Source organism: Astatotilapia calliptera, chromosome 18, assembly GCF_900246225.1.
Source record: "Astatotilapia calliptera chromosome 18, fAstCal1.2, whole genome shotgun sequence".
In the NCBI taxonomy this organism is placed as follows: Eukaryota; Metazoa; Chordata; class Actinopteri; order Cichliformes; family Cichlidae; genus Astatotilapia; species Astatotilapia calliptera.
Genome location: NC_039319.1, coordinates 34,252,006 through 34,267,743, shown reverse-complemented (window position 1 = coordinate 34,267,743; position 15,738 = coordinate 34,252,006). Strand labels below are relative to the sequence as shown.

The following is a 15,738-nucleotide window of genomic DNA, read 5'->3' as shown; positions in this document are numbered from 1 at the left end:
GGAAGAAATTGTGAATGCAAAAAAGTAAAGGAAGATTTTTATGCATCATTCAACTTTTGGGTTGCATGGTGCATAAAAAAGTTCTGGTCAGAGTCCTCAGCTTTCAGGCCCCTCTTCTGTCAAACCAACTTCTCATTTGGACTTGGAAGACAGACCCTCTTTACTTTTCAAGGCTAAAAAGTCTCCTTTCTGATAAAGCTTATAGTCAGACGTGGACCTGATGACCCTGAACTATTCATTAATGATTCTCTAATTATGCTGCTGATGGTGCTTCCCCACGTTTTTCTTCATTGAACTCTTTTTATTCTCGGTGTGTTTATAAACCACTACTATATTTAATCATTAGTTAAACTCTGGCTCTCACTCCTCTGCTCTCTTTCCCCTCGCCCCCAACCGGTCACTGTTAATAGTTCTGCTTGAGGTTTCTCCTTTTTAAAAGGGAGTTTTTCCTCCCCACTGTTGCAAAGTGCTTCCTCACAGAGGAACTGAACTGAATTTAATGCAATACCTTTTATAAAGTGTTTGACTGGATCAGTATGATCCCAGTCTAGAGTGATCGCAAATACACTCTAGCAAAAAGAAAATACCTGGACAGAAAAACACTCAATGAAACAATCACTATTGAGGCAGTGTTGGATCATCGCAACAAAGAATAGACCGAAAGGCAGACAACGTCCAAAGAAGAGTTTTGGAAACTTTTCCTAAATATGACTTAAAGAAAGTACAAGAAAGCTTGTCGAAAAGAATTCAGGCTTGAATTTGGTCATATCAAATACTGACTTTACAAACTCTAGTGTTTGCCTAATTTACTGCATTTCCATCTGTGTTTGCAAGAAACAGTCATTTATTCATGTAGTTTAAAAGGGCAGCCACCCACTGTCGTGCTAGATAAGGGAACATGAAGTAGTGACAGTATTTACATGCACTGAATCAGTTATTGGCTATTCTGCCATTAAGGTCTTATTAGGGTTAAACTCGTGACATGGCCCTATGACACAATGTGATTGAGCATCCTTTCTGTGGAGAATTAGCCAACTGAAGAATACACCCATTAACAGCGCTTGGCAGAAAAATACTGGGAGTAAAAAGCTTGTCCTGAGCAGCTTTGTCCTTCTCTCACAAGAAGAGACAAAAAAACAACAGGAAATGGAAAACAGAGGCCAACGGGGCCAATTATTTCACAGTACAGGAAATAAGGACCAATAACAATATTTAATAAAAACGAAAATAGCTTAATGTCAAACCAAGTGTTGCAAGACTTAAAACAGGCTTTCAGTCCTCTGTGCCATCAGAAATATTTCATATTTATTAGTCAAAAAGATAAAAATAAAGAACAATAGGACAAAAATAAATATAATTAAAACAATGAAACCTTGTATAAACCTTCTGTGTGAAATTGCATGAAATACCTCCTAATGCTGATCTTTTACTGTCCTGCTACCAACCAGTGCGCTGCTGCTGACGCCTGGTGCAAGAAACATGGAACGCTGAAGTAAACAAATCAGCTCCATCGAGCAGCCTGTTGCCAAATATACCTAATCTAACTTTTCGAGTCAGGATCAGATCGATATCAGTTTCATCTTCCCATAATCCAACCATCCCACCGTACAACCAAGAGGACACAAAGGATATGTTGCTAACCACATTTCAAAAGACACTCCCAGGTCCAGTATTCATGTCCTGATAGCTTAGACCTTTTAAAAAGGACACTTTAATTAGGGTCTAAATATAGGAAATATGATTTTTTGTATTCAGTTATAACTGATATATCAGCAAAACTACACACTGAGCCAAAACAATATGAACAATATTCATATATTTAGTTTATATAGTTTTCCCTTTTATCTTCAATGTACCAGATTTTACTTTTATTCATATGCTAAAAATTCATATTAAGCAGGTTTCTGCTCACCTGTGTGCATATCGTTTCCAAAATGTCATCTGCACAAATCCAAAACTCATTTTTACACTTGCTCATGTGTGACTAATTCATTTGGTGGCACTGAATGACAGCTACCAGTTCACTGTGTTTCTACAAATACTCGGAAAATTAGAAGTGTGCTGCAGAATGCAGGGAAAATAATAGTGCAGGTGTTCTGCATAAAACCTTGTGATATTCAGTTAATATTACTGTGGGATGCACCTGTCATGTCCCAATGAACAGAAAGTCATCCAGTGACAGTAGATAAGCACACTTACGGTATCAACTGCTTATTGTTATTATTATTATTTTTATTTGAGTGCTTAAAAAAAAACATATTACTTGTGTTTTATTTGAGAACTTCCCTTTACAGCCCTTGGACATTGCTAATTATGCCATCTAAAGAGTATCAGCAAAATCAAATATGGTCAAGGTCAATGCTTTTAATCCCTAAATTGAATCTGTACATTTACAACTATACCATTGATAAATGTGTAGCGAGGTCTGGCACGAACTCTGTTTGGATTACTTTCGGGGTCAGTGCATGTCTCATTTAACCTGATTAACATTTATGGATTAAATCACAGCAGCAGTAAAAACATTTCCTTGTTCCTGTTGGCTCGTGTGGCCATGAAGCAAATATTACGGCAAATATACAGCAGCAGCTTGAAAAAGGGAAAAAAAGTGAAAAGTCATTTTGCATTTTGTGTTTTTATTTTTTTCCTGTCTTTTCTTTCGGTCTGTATAGGAAATTAAATTGAGGCCAAAAGTCCACGGTTCATTTTCTGTTCCTGTAATGTCCTCTACACTTGCAAAGGGACAATAAACCGGTGAAGCAGCATGTAATGTTTCAGCTCCTATGCAAGTCTGATTTATTAAAAGCATGCTGTCTGCTTTATAAGGTACCGGCCCTGGATGAAATCCCAACAGACAGAGGAAATTATTTGATGCTGAAGCCATATCTAGTCTGACTGATTTCTCTTATGTGCGTGCTGAGACACAGCTTGATGGCACATGAGCGAAAAGAAGGAATACATATTAGAAAAATTCAATCAAACATAAACAGAGTTTGTGGTTTTCATGCACATAAAGCTCAGAGGTCATTAATGTTAACATTCAGAGTTAAATCTTTATGTTTACTCATAATAATTGGTCACTTGGGGATTTTCTACCACCTTACAAGAGCATGTGATCAGCAAGCATATTTACACATGAATAAGCTGCATCAACATGCATTTTAATTTTTGAGCCAAAGGAAACACATTTTACATAGAGGTGAAGGAAACCACAGGATAATTGCTACAAAGTAGACCTCTTTATTACTGCAGACCTATCCATACAGTTATTGGTCATGTGTTCTGCCCCTTTAAAGCTGTAGCAGACTGCTGAGAAAGCAGTCACTCCTCCACATTTTTCTGCACGTGCAGAAAAGTGCAAATGCAAATTCCTCGCTGACAGTTTAACCAAAATCATTTCCAGTGGAAACTGGCCGACATATCCTCAGCATAACCATGTATAATATCCACAAACTTAAAAACAGCTTATACACACACAGTACGGTAATATTATGTTGAAGCACAGTACGTATCACTCCGCGAGGCTCCGCCTACGATAGCCGTAATGCTCCGACAATCCATCAAGCGGTGCGGCTTCGTAGCTCAGCAAAGTCGTACTAAAACATTTTTTTTACAGATTTTTGAGCGCCGTGTACATAAAATCGGTTCGAGGTCACCAGAATTCATACATAAGAATTATAAGGGGCACTGTCGATTTTTTCAGAAAATCAAAGGATTTTAAGAGCAACTTATTTTCCGAAAAACACGGTAATAACGACGGCCCGCTAGCATGCGCTACCAAAAATTGTGCTTTGATGTGCATCTGACAGACGAAAGCTAAACCAGTTCCACACCACTGAAGCTGCAGCATTTTTACAAACCAGTTCTGGTTCGTCTGTTTCATTCAACGATCCGCTTTCGCCCTTCTCATTCTCCGTCGCCGCCATGCTTTTTCTGCGTATGAAAACAAAGGCACTGCGCATGCACGTTTTACTCATATTCTATGGCGATATTTCATTTTCTTATCATTGCCCAACATTATACCGGTATTACCGTGAACGGTATGATATGGCCCAGCCCTAGCCAGTACCTATCCCAGCTGTCTCAGGGCGAGAGGCAGGGTACACCCTGGACAGGTCGCGAGTCTGTAGCAGGGCTAACACAGACACAGACAAACATTTGTACTCACATTCACTCACGCATTCACACATATGGGCAATTTAGAGTTTCCAATTGACCTATTCCCACTAACTGCATGTCTTTGGACTGTGGGGGGAAGCCGAGTACACGGAGAGAACCCACACAAACGCGGGGAGAACAATTTCTTCCTCATTTCCTTACTTCTTTGTTTTATTTATATCTTGCACTACTGCAGTACTGTTCATATGTTTGATTTTATATATTCCCTAGATGGTTTCTGAATCTTGAATCATCTTGTCATCCAAATCGGTGTGTAATTTTGGACTTCTATGGCCATGAGATGAGATTACATGAGAAGGAGAATTCTAAATGTGTGCTATCACTGCTGTCCTTGTTCCTCTCCAACACATGCCCAGTAGGCCACATTGTAGCAGTTGCTTTTACTTCTGTGACACTGAAAAACATACAGAAGAATTTTGATGACTATCAAACATCTTCCAAAACTAATGCTGTCTTCACTGTGCAGCTAATTATGGGTGTTAGAAATGATCATCAAATAATTATTTCATGAAAAAGCCATTTTATTCTTTTGATTGGTGGATGCTTAACGGCTGAAAGAAAATAATTAATAGAGGAATGGATGCAAAATCTGCCCCTAGAGCCACCTTAAAGGTGAGGAGTTTTTTGATCTTTTACAAACAGGTGTTTCAAAACTGTAAACACTTGTACAACTTTAAACTAGCTTAAAGGGCTCATCAGTGACCCCACAGTTATTCATCAGGGCAGCTATTAAACTGTTAAAAAACCCACAAAAACAGCAAAAATCGCTGCTCTTCACCACGTCAATGCTTCTGTCAGCTGCTAACAAAATGTAACATGATAAATAATGACTGATTTTTCTTTAACAAACTCATAAATGATTCACTTACTCACACAGGCATATTATTAACTACTGTGCTTCAGCTTTAAAAGGCAAAGCGTCGGCTTTTTTCTTTTAATTAGAAGAATGATTTCCATTTGGCTGTTTTGCCTTTGTTGTAAAACCAACCCACGGCGCTCGTTGTCTGCATCAGAGATTCAGCAGCACTACAAATAGGCCAAGCATTTGGGCTGTGTGCCTTCCTGACAGCCCATAGGGAACCTATGGATTGGTTTGTCTCGCTCCGCAGGCTTTTCAAAAACACGCCATGCTGTGATGCACATAGAGCAGCTCTGGAGGCTGGGATCCAGCCGGGGATCCTGCTTTACAAGTGGTCAGGGCCACATTGATTTAAGGTTTATACGATCAATGCTATCAACATGGGTTTTAGGAGGGTCACCACATGAATGTCAATATCCCCAAGAGCTGAGCTGTGTCACAATGGCCATCCCCTCCCATAAGCTGTTGGTGTGTGTGCACGTGTGTCTTCCCTTAACATTGAAGCTTGTACATTTTCAAAAACACTAACCACTTACTGTGGAATGAACAGTGGTACAACATAAAGGGCTGCCACTGTGATTTCTCTACAGTCATGAGAAAACACTTTATGATTTTGCAATAACATAAACAGAGATTTACCAATTACCATGTTAGCATGTCAAGAGATTCAGGTGGAACCCTGCCAATTTAGTGTGCTACAATTACACTCAAATAAATAAAACATGAGATTTTCACTGGTTTTGGGAGTTTTGGACTTGGTTTAAATAAATCTGTCTGTTTCCCAGAAAAACAAACACATCAACATTTTAACATCGTGTAAGGATTTTATCTTTTATCACGATTACTTTTTCCTTGGCAAAGTTAGACAGCATGAGGTAGGGTGATTATATAAACACTTACAAACGATACTCTCTCATGTGGTGATTTGATGTTGTTGGTTTATTATTGGCAGTGTAAAGCTAGTGTCAGCAGTGGTGGTGTGGTAGGGAATGTTTCCCTAGTGTAGAAAGTTCCTCACTCGAGGTGAAGGCAGCCTTGACCCTGACCTCTCCTCTAGCTCCCCAACCACAGTTTGATTAGCACCATGTCACTTTGGTTGCAGATGACAGCAGTGGTCACTGATCCTGAGGCCTGCACTACAAAGCAGGATTTGGGCCTATCTGGGTAACTATAGCGATAACCCTGGGTTTCCTGTTCTTCGAAGGTGCCTTACTTCTTACCAGGGAACTAGAGACCGACAGGTAATAACTGCCCACTAACCAATCAGTTTTCCAGAACATAGCATCAGCATTCTTGGAAGATCTCTTAGGACACTACACAGACAGATGGAGGATCTAAAGGTTTTCAATAGTTTCTAATGTCTGAAGAGCATTACTATTAAATATAGATTCTTAGATGCAGCTTTATTTATTTATTTATTGGCTTATTTGGACTCCAAAATCCGCACACAGCTTAGACTAAACCTAAATTTGAATCCTTTTTTCAAACACTGCCAGTTTTCTTTTCCGGCTTCATACAGGCTGAACTTTATTAATATAGTAGATCTTATCCACTCCTACTGCCCTTAAAGTGCACACAAATTCATGCCGCGCTTTTAATACGAAACTACTGTCGAACGCTTTTCCTCTCAAACACACTGTTGCTGTATTTGCAGAAGCTGTGTTGCTTTTACTCTGTGTTATGTTTAATATCTTCATCATTTTCTAACATTACAGTTTTGTCTTCCTTTGTAAATCAGTTGCTTCTGCTGCCAGTACACTTCTCCATAATGGTGATTGGTCAGATGCTGCCAACATCACCCCTTTCATGAGAATGCCAGGAGAAGCCTCATGTGGCTGCTTATTCTGACTGCCAATGTTAGTGTAAGTGAGTCTAGATAATGAAAAGATACCCTGGGTATGTTGGACATCCTTGGTAGTGCAGTCCCTGTTGGGGCCACTGTGTTGCACCCCTCTCGACCCTGTGTTTTGCTGCCCAGTGCTCGATGGTGATCTTGCTTAGGCCTTTTATTGCGATTCAGGTTAAGACTTTTGCATTTCTATGCATTTACCACAAATTTTCTCTATTGTATTTTCTCTAACTGAGTTGCTTGTGTGTGCGGTATGCTATTTTCATTTGTGCTCTTTCAGAAGCGTTCTAGTTGTAGCCCTTTGTTTTCATTTAGACATTTTTCTCTCCTTAGTGAGGCAGAACATCATCTTGCTGGGAGGCATATTTGGTGAGCTCCCCTCCCCACAGATATACATGTGATTAATTTCATTGTGTTTGCAGTGAGGCACCACTGGGTACTCCTCAGTGTAGCATGCCCCACAAGTGGGCTAGCTTTTACCTATTATACAATAGTAAACCTTCTTTTTCATTTGATCATATTTGTGATTGTTTCTAAGCCGTTTTCTCCATCCTAGCAGCTTCAACACTGTTCGTAATTGACTTCTGTTTTGTTGAATAAATTGTTAGAATTAGTCTGCCTCTCTGGTAAGGGTCTGTGTGCCTTTATTATCCACTGATAATTAAGTTTTGTTAAAGCAATATTTCCTGTGGTGGAGTTCCTCAAGTGGCATTGTTGTTCTCTCTCCTATTTCCACATTATTACCCTCACCACAGTAGGACCTGCAGTCTTATTTCCTTGAGGGTTAATGTCCATCGCACGATGTGTTCAGGCTTGTATCAAGTGCTTATTTCAGTTTATTCTGATGGAGCTCCCACATGACAGTTCATTTTTCCTAGTTAAAGTACATCTGGTGTGCTTTCCACCTTGCTCTTTTTAGAACATCATTTTTAGTCGCAGCTAAAAATGTCTGCTAGCTGACGCATTGCAGCCATCCCACCCATAGTGGAGAACCAGTCTGCCCATAGACAGATTAAAGAGCCTCATCAGCTGGGTTTAGATTTGCTCTAATTGCTGACTCATCAAAGCATTTTCAGCGCCCTGCGCCGTACAGATGTGGGCGCCTTCACCCCAGAGGTGAACATTCCCATCAGAAAAGAAATGTCGAGTAAAGATGGCCACTTGGAACACCTTTGTACTGACTGGCTGTAACCCTTCACTCTCAAAGGGACAACTGATAAAATCCTCAAATCCTTTTTTCCATTTTTTGGTGTGCAGGTTTTTCTTTGAGTTTTTTGCAGGTTTTTTCCTCCTCCAATAGAACCTGACGTTCATGTTTGTTCATCTGCTTTTTTTCAAGTGGGGCTGGATTTTTACTGGAAAAATAACAACCTCCTCCTCAGCTGTGGATTATGTATTATTAAAGTCATCTCTCATAGTGTAGTTCTGCAATAGAAAATTTCAAGCACTGAAACCCATTTTCTTAAAGGTCTTGGAATAATATGTAATATATAACAGCTGGATTTTGGTTTTTTTTAATAGAGTCTCTCTTTGTGGGAAATTGTGAATTAATCTTCTCAGTTTCATATCTTAGCTGCATGACAAAACACAAATCTAAGCATGAAATACCCCCCCACACACACACACAAGCTTGACATCAGAAACAATCATCATTACATTTTTTCTTTTTGAAAACAGATCTACCAATGCAATTTAGCAAAAGCGTTTAAGAATAAAAGTACTTTTCAGAGAAATAGTTGGCCATCCTAATACTGATAATGATGTAAGCATGAAAAATGTCTACTGGAGAGCCTATTTCAGTCAGACCCAAACGAAGGTTTAGCCTGAGTCGCTGCTGCCATTAACATAGAGCTCTGACACTCTGAATCTAATAAAAACCTCCTAATAACTTCAAAGGAAACGTGTTCCTTGAGGCCTTCGACACAGGTGAGGTAAACAAAATCTGTCCACACCTGCTGACCACCCAGCAGAACTAACCTCGTCAGTAACCTTCCCAACGATTTGCTTCTATCTGTGAAAGAAAACAAATTAATTCCACTTTATCTCATTACTAATTAACTTTTTGTCTTGATTTCTCCATTTTTTTTCAGGCAGCACTATGATGCTTGCTCAAATTAAAAAGTTGTGTTATGGCCTCTGAGGAAAAACAATAGAGCCAAGAGAGATTCACGGGGGGAAAAACATCAAATCTAACCTCTAAGCTTGAGAATATTAGGCATTTATACAATGTAATTGACTCAGTTTGTTCTGGATGCCTCTGTGCTGTATGTGATGATTGGATTGATCCACTGAGGCCCTGTGGCAAAATAGCAGCTTATTAGAATTTGGAAATTAAAAAGGGAGAAATGTGTATAGCAATGATACACTGGAGCTTAAGAGTCTTGACACATAAAACAAACATGCCACACTAAACACATCTTTTTTTAAATATATAGGGTATTTATTTGTCTTCATCTGAGTATCGCAGTTTACTTTGAAGCTGTCTGTGCCTGTAGGGTTCAAGCTGAAGTTGAGGACATGTGTTTGAACTGCCAGTGTCTCACCTGGTGTTGATACAGACATGCACAAGGTTAGTCATCTATTATGGATGACCAGCACACAGCCAGCGGAGGACACTGTGGTCACCTTGTTGGATGCGAATGCATGGGGAGAAGCTTTGAACCCTCCATGAGGAAAACCTCCAACTTTAGAACACAGCGACTGAAAAATAAACCGGCTAAACTACTGAAAATTCATTCGTGTTGTTCCATATAGTCAGAAATAATCCGTAATATTATAGCTCACTTGGAGTCAGGGGGAAAAAAAAGTTCCTGTGGCTTCAGATCCCAACTTTGCTGCAGTCCATTGAACCCGATTGCCTTTTAGGATCAGACCCATAATAAGCCTGGCTTATCCTCAAGCTTTAAAATGATGGAGTCCCCCCCAACAACCACCCCATCCTCCTTCTTAGGTATAAACAGTCTCAACGGTGTGGTGTAGTGGCCAAGCAATGAACTGTGGCTAATTGGACATTCCTGGCTGAGCTGACCTGGCTAAATTGTGCAGACCTGGGACTAATTTCAACTAATTTCATGAGTCTGGTAAAAAGATAGCACTGTAAGACAAATATGAATTTTGCAACCACAGGATACACTTTCTGCGGGCCTTTGGAAAGAATGCAGATTTGAGACGCTTCCAAAGTCGATCTTGTATATACTTATTATGACATCATCAGGCTAAACTGTTGATTTTCTTTTACAACCTCGTTTGTCCACATGGAGATCAGACTTAAGACTGAGGTCTGCAGTCATTAGACTGCAAAATTAGAATTTCAAAAACCTACATCGCCTTGTTCTCAAGTTATTGCAATCACAAGATTTTCAGAAACCCTGACCTTTAGGTCGAGGTCACAGTGATTCGAACTCGAGATTTCTAGTAGATACACCCACGGTATCAAATTGAAACGTCACTTCATTCTCGAGTTTTACAAGCCCGGGTGTCCACGCCCGCCCAGCAGGAGGACGACAATACCCCGACATCTTTTACGGCTGAGGGGTAAAAAGCGAACAAGCACGTATGTATTATCTGCAGCTGGAAGGCACTATCTGAGGACGTCCCCCTACTCTCATAAATGTTTCTGTTTACACCTCTGTGAAACACATTAATCCAACAGTCTGACATGCCTCTTGTTGATGCAGGTCTGGCACAGATATACTCATCTTACCAAGCGATACGGAGTTATCAACATGAGTTTTAGGAGCTATTTGGAGTGTTCAATGTCACTTGATCCCAGCAACTGGTTTGGTAAGTCAAGCATTAAATGTGACACCAAGGTTGAGCTAAACTGTGAATCATTCTTCTTTTCATTGCTGCAGCCTCATTGCATCACCACAGAGTAGAATCGTTTCTAAACATTTGGCTGTGATCTAATGAAAGTGTCTTTTTTGCTGCTTTTATTTAGACATCATCTGCTCTGCGTACTGAGTGCTTCCAACCTGAGGTCTCCTGTGATATACAACAGGACCAGGTCCAGTTACAGGTGTGCGGTTGAGCTAAAAAGCCTGTAAAGCAGCCTTCACGGGATCTTTTCTGTATCCATAAGGAGCTGAACGAATGACACAGCTTTGGATTTATAGGTCGAGGACTCCAGCCGGGTGGCAAGCTGCAGCGGGGCCCGGGCAGCACAGTGGCAACACCACTTCCATCTGTTTCCATGGTCTGCTCATATCTGCATGCTAATCCTTCTCTACCCACACCTTCATGAAAAACACCCCGGTGGCAGTGCTGCCGCTGCAGCTCGTTCAGGATGAGGAATGAGCGGAGCACGGAGCACAGAGACATGGACCTGAGGTTGATGGGATGTGAAATGCAGATAGAGCAGGGAGTAAAAATCTGAGATTAGTGGAAAACCAAAGGGGCGAGAAGCAGAACTGGCACCCTGGCTATCTAATTTCCACATAAAAATGCTGTCATCACTGAAGCCTGCGCACCTTGTAGATGGACTTGATGTTTGCTAATACATGTAAAACATGCAGAGGAAAGTCAAAGTCAGTTATCCGTCATTATATTAAGGTCTGAAGGTCAATGACATTCAGCGGGTGTTGAAGCACAGCTCCGTGCCTCCGTTCAGCAGATATAGCTGCTGGCAAAAGTCTTCTCAAGCTGACTAATCATTTGTGTATGCAGCTATAATATGCTTTCAATGTCTGAAAATACATATCATCCATCAAAGCACGATTGTAATGTCTTTGGGCTAGAAAAGGGCACTGGGAGTAGGTGTGGCATATCTAAGATCTAATAAATATACATTTCCTCAGGCAAGAAGAGGAAGCTGTGAGATCTAAGGATTCATTTCCTTCTCTGCCGACAGAGCAGATAAGGTTTGATACAGTGTAAGCATGCAAAAATCTATATTTTGCAAGTGAAATGTAGAATTTCATAAGTATATGTTTTGCTGCCATAGTTTATATAGCACTAAAATGGCTAACAGTAAATACCCTTTTTTCTTTATCATTAAAAGTCCACTTTGACCCCATCCATGCCTTTACAGTCATAAAACACATCCTTACCCTATAGCAGGCTGGATGCGCCATGCGCTTAATATATGTTTGATCTAAATAACTCTGGCAGACATGTGACTGTGGTGGAGACTGAGATATCACATATATTGGGTCAAAAAAACCCCTCAACATACTACAGAGTGAACTGCAAGACAGAGGGAGGCTCGGGGGGGATTTGTTGCATGTAAAACAGTCATCGTACCATGACAGAAATCTACAAGATTTGTCTGCTTTTTCAGAAAAGAAATATGCGGGTTGTGCTGTTTCATTTAGAAGCAAAAACAAAAAAATGTGCCATCTTATCAGAAAAAGACAGATCTCGGAGTCGTTTTGTTTCAGAGAAGAAGAAAAAACAGTGATGTCGTTTCATCAATTTGATCTCATGTCAGTTTTAATTAAAGAAAGAAAAAAAATCTTCCACCAACATTTTTCATTTTGCTAAATTTTGCCCAATTAAAAAGTTCTTATATGTGTCAAAAGAAAATGAACAGCAATATAACATAGCACTTTCCAGTTTTAGCTCTTTTTAGCACTGAGGGTTTACCATCACAGAGATGTGCAGGATGCGGAGCTCCTCCTTCGTAGAGACATTGGCTGGATCCTCAGTCGGTTCTGGGAGGCTCAGGCTGCCGTCTTGGTGATGGATGTGGAAGAGCAGAGTGCCATTCTCCAGCCACTGCTGCCTCCAGCGCACTAGAGGGATGTCCTCCGAGTTCCCAGAGATCTCTTTAAAAACATAAAAGACAAACACAAGGGCACTCAGAAGCTTTCTGCTATTGCACATAAAATATTACCAATATCTTGGAAGAGACCCATTTAAATTTGGACAGTTTACCAGCAAATGGCATCTTCTGATACTGGAAGGTTCAATCGTGCAGATATCAAATATGACAGAAAGTTAGCGAGTGAGCAGTCAAAGGCACGTGCAGTTTTAACTGCACAATAAAAAAAACACACTACAAGCGTTCACTCAACTAACAAAATAAGACAGAAGGGACACATATTCAATTTAATTTAATTTATTTACAGCAGTCCTCCTCTGTCAACTGTCATGTCATGGTGCCTTATTTTGTAAGATAAAGATTCTACAACAAAGAAAACCTCAACAACCAGACAACCCACTACAATCAAGCACTTGGTGATAGCTGGAAGAAAAAACCCGATATCACAGCAAAGTGTGTGATAGACAGGCCGGTCCATCGTGCCCATTTAACACTTCGCTTCTCCAAAACGTGAAATGTACACACATGCAGTAAGATGCAGTAACAGCAGAGGAAGATGTTTTATTTCAGGCCAAAATGAAAATAATCACGGACATTTTAACACATGTACATGTAGATACATATTAGCCTCCTAGCTTAATAGTTTCTGGCGATTAAGGACTCTGGAATGCACTTTATACGTTTTTTACTCAGTACCGACTTCATGCCTTTAAATATGTTATCTCACCCTGCCGGTAATGCAATTCCTGCATGCATGTACATTTCACACTTTGGAGAGGCAAAGCATAAAACACGGTGGACCAGCGTGTCTGTTACAGGTTTTGCCGTGATACTAAGTTGGAAGAAACCATCAGAAGATACAGGCTCAGGGAGGGGCAGCCCCTGTAAGACAATAACAATTATACAACTAAACGTCTTTACGCAGAAACAGAAACATCTGACTTATTTTAACCTCTATTGACAAAACAGTGAAGGTTTGTTTTATGTCAGTTAGGAGACAACAGAGAAAACATGTGACAAGAGAGTGATTGAAATCATCAACCTCTATATTCCACATGATTAAAGTAACATATTTACACACATTCATAGTCCCCAGGGGACGAATCCTCCCACGTCACTCGTGTTTTTCACATTCCACAACAGATCATTGCATACTGGGTGCTAGATGAAGAGTCAAGGTTAATCCCTTTACACTTCCTCTAGTACCACCATCAGGTTGGACTTTCAGAGCATTTAGCTCAAAATGCCACTTTTACTAAGTATAACCCACAGAGATCATCATCTCTGTCACCTCTTGTTTGCATGGGTAACAAAGTTTATTGGCATTGTCGACCAAGACGCCTGCAATCTGATGAGCAATTTCATATTTGCAGCGCTCGGCACCCGTAACCTGAGAGATTCAAGGACAGTCATGACAGTTTTGACATTTTCTATTACAGTAATTCATTCATTCAGTCTGCATTGTCCGGAAATGATTTATGCAAATACGTCGAAATGGATTGCACTGTTTTAGCGTTTTTCTGATCCCTGCTTATACCACTCCCACAGCTGACAGCCGTTATATCCATGGAAATACAAAAAAAAGAAAAAAAATAAACCCACGAGAAAGAAATGAGTAAACAGTGATTTTATGGAAGCAGTGGAGCATGAGAAACATTGTGCTTTGTGTCATACCTCAGCTCCCAAGACAATAAATTCCCCTCCTAGCTATTTGAAATATTAGTGATGTACGCCAAAACACACAGAGTGCAGAAATGGAAAACATTATGAATGCATGGCAGAGCGTTATGGGTGATTTTCTGTTATGTAAGTGTGAAGAGTAGCAAATGCATCAGGTTCATAAGTTAGCAGAAGTCCTGGAAGACATAAATCGAAACAGAGATCACTTAAATTGCAGCTTAAGTGGAATATAGCGTATGTTCCAGATGTGATTTTATGACTGACTTTCAGCAGCACTAAGGAAAGCAAGGATTTGGTGATCAGATCACGGTCTAGGATCAAACTGGTTAGGTATGTTGTACCTGAACACTATATTATATTGCATCAGGTTGGAGTTTCAGAGCATTTAGCTAAAAATGCCACTTTTACTAAGTATAACCCCACAGAGATGCTATCATCTCTGTCACCTCTTGTTTGCATGGGTAACAAATTTTATTGGCATTGACGTGCAAATCAACAGATCATTGCATAAGTGACTTGGACTGTGAGACCTACATTCCGCCTCCAGATTAACACTTTCATTCATTTATTCATGCATTCATTCAGTGAGTGACTTATAAGCCTATAGAGCATGGAATGTGCGGAAGTGCTTCAGGAAGGTGAACGCGCGCAAAGCTACTGGTCCGGACGGGATTCCCGGCCGCGTCCTCAAGTCATGCGCGGCTCAGCTGGCTGGAGTGTTCACGCACATCTTCAACCTTTCCCTCTCTCTGTCTGTAGTCCCAGCCTGCTTCAAAATGGCCACCATCGTCCCTGTACCCAAATCCTCCACCATCTCCTCATTGAACGACTGGCGACCTGTAGCCCTGACCCCCATCGTAAGCAAATGCTCCGAGAAGCTGGTCAGGGACTTCATCTGCTCTGCACTACCCGACTCACTGGACCCTCTACAGTTCGCATACCGCCACAACAGGTCCACTGATGATGCCATAGCCCTGACACTACACACTGCCCTGTCACACCTGGAGAAGAGAGACACGTATGTGAGAATGCTGTTTGTAGATTACAGCTCAGCATTCAATACCATCGTTCCCTCGAAGCTGGACAGGAAACTGCAGGATCTAGGACTGAGCAGCTCCCTCTGCAGCTGGATCCTTAGCTTCCTGTCTGACAGACGCCAGGTGGTCAGACTGGGCAGCATCACCTCATCCTCCATCACACTGAACACTGGTGCTCCACAGGGGTGTGTACTGAGCCCTCTCCTGTACTCACTCTACACCTACGACTGCACAGCCACTAACAGCTCCAACATCATTGTGAAGTTTGCGGACGACACTACAGTGGTGGGTCTTATCACCAATGGTGATGAGACGGCCTACAGGGAGGAGGTCAGCGCCCTGACCCACTGGTGTCAAGACAACCATCTCACACTCA

General features: G+C 40.9%; 1 protein-coding gene across 8 annotated transcripts in view; it reads right to left on the bottom strand.

The window, feature by feature from the left end:
• astn1 (astrotactin 1) overlaps nucleotides 1-15,738 on the bottom strand; it is a 483,242-nt gene that overhangs the window by 348,888 nt on the left and 118,616 nt on the right. For all 8 annotated transcript variants that reach the window (XM_026150133.1, XM_026150134.1, XM_026150137.1 and 5 more), the window contains exon 2: nucleotides 12,468-12,649. In XM_026150133.1, coding sequence (XP_026005918.1) covers nucleotides 12,468-12,649 — 182 coding nt within the window. The remainder of the gene's footprint in view (nucleotides 1-12,467; nucleotides 12,650-15,738) is intronic.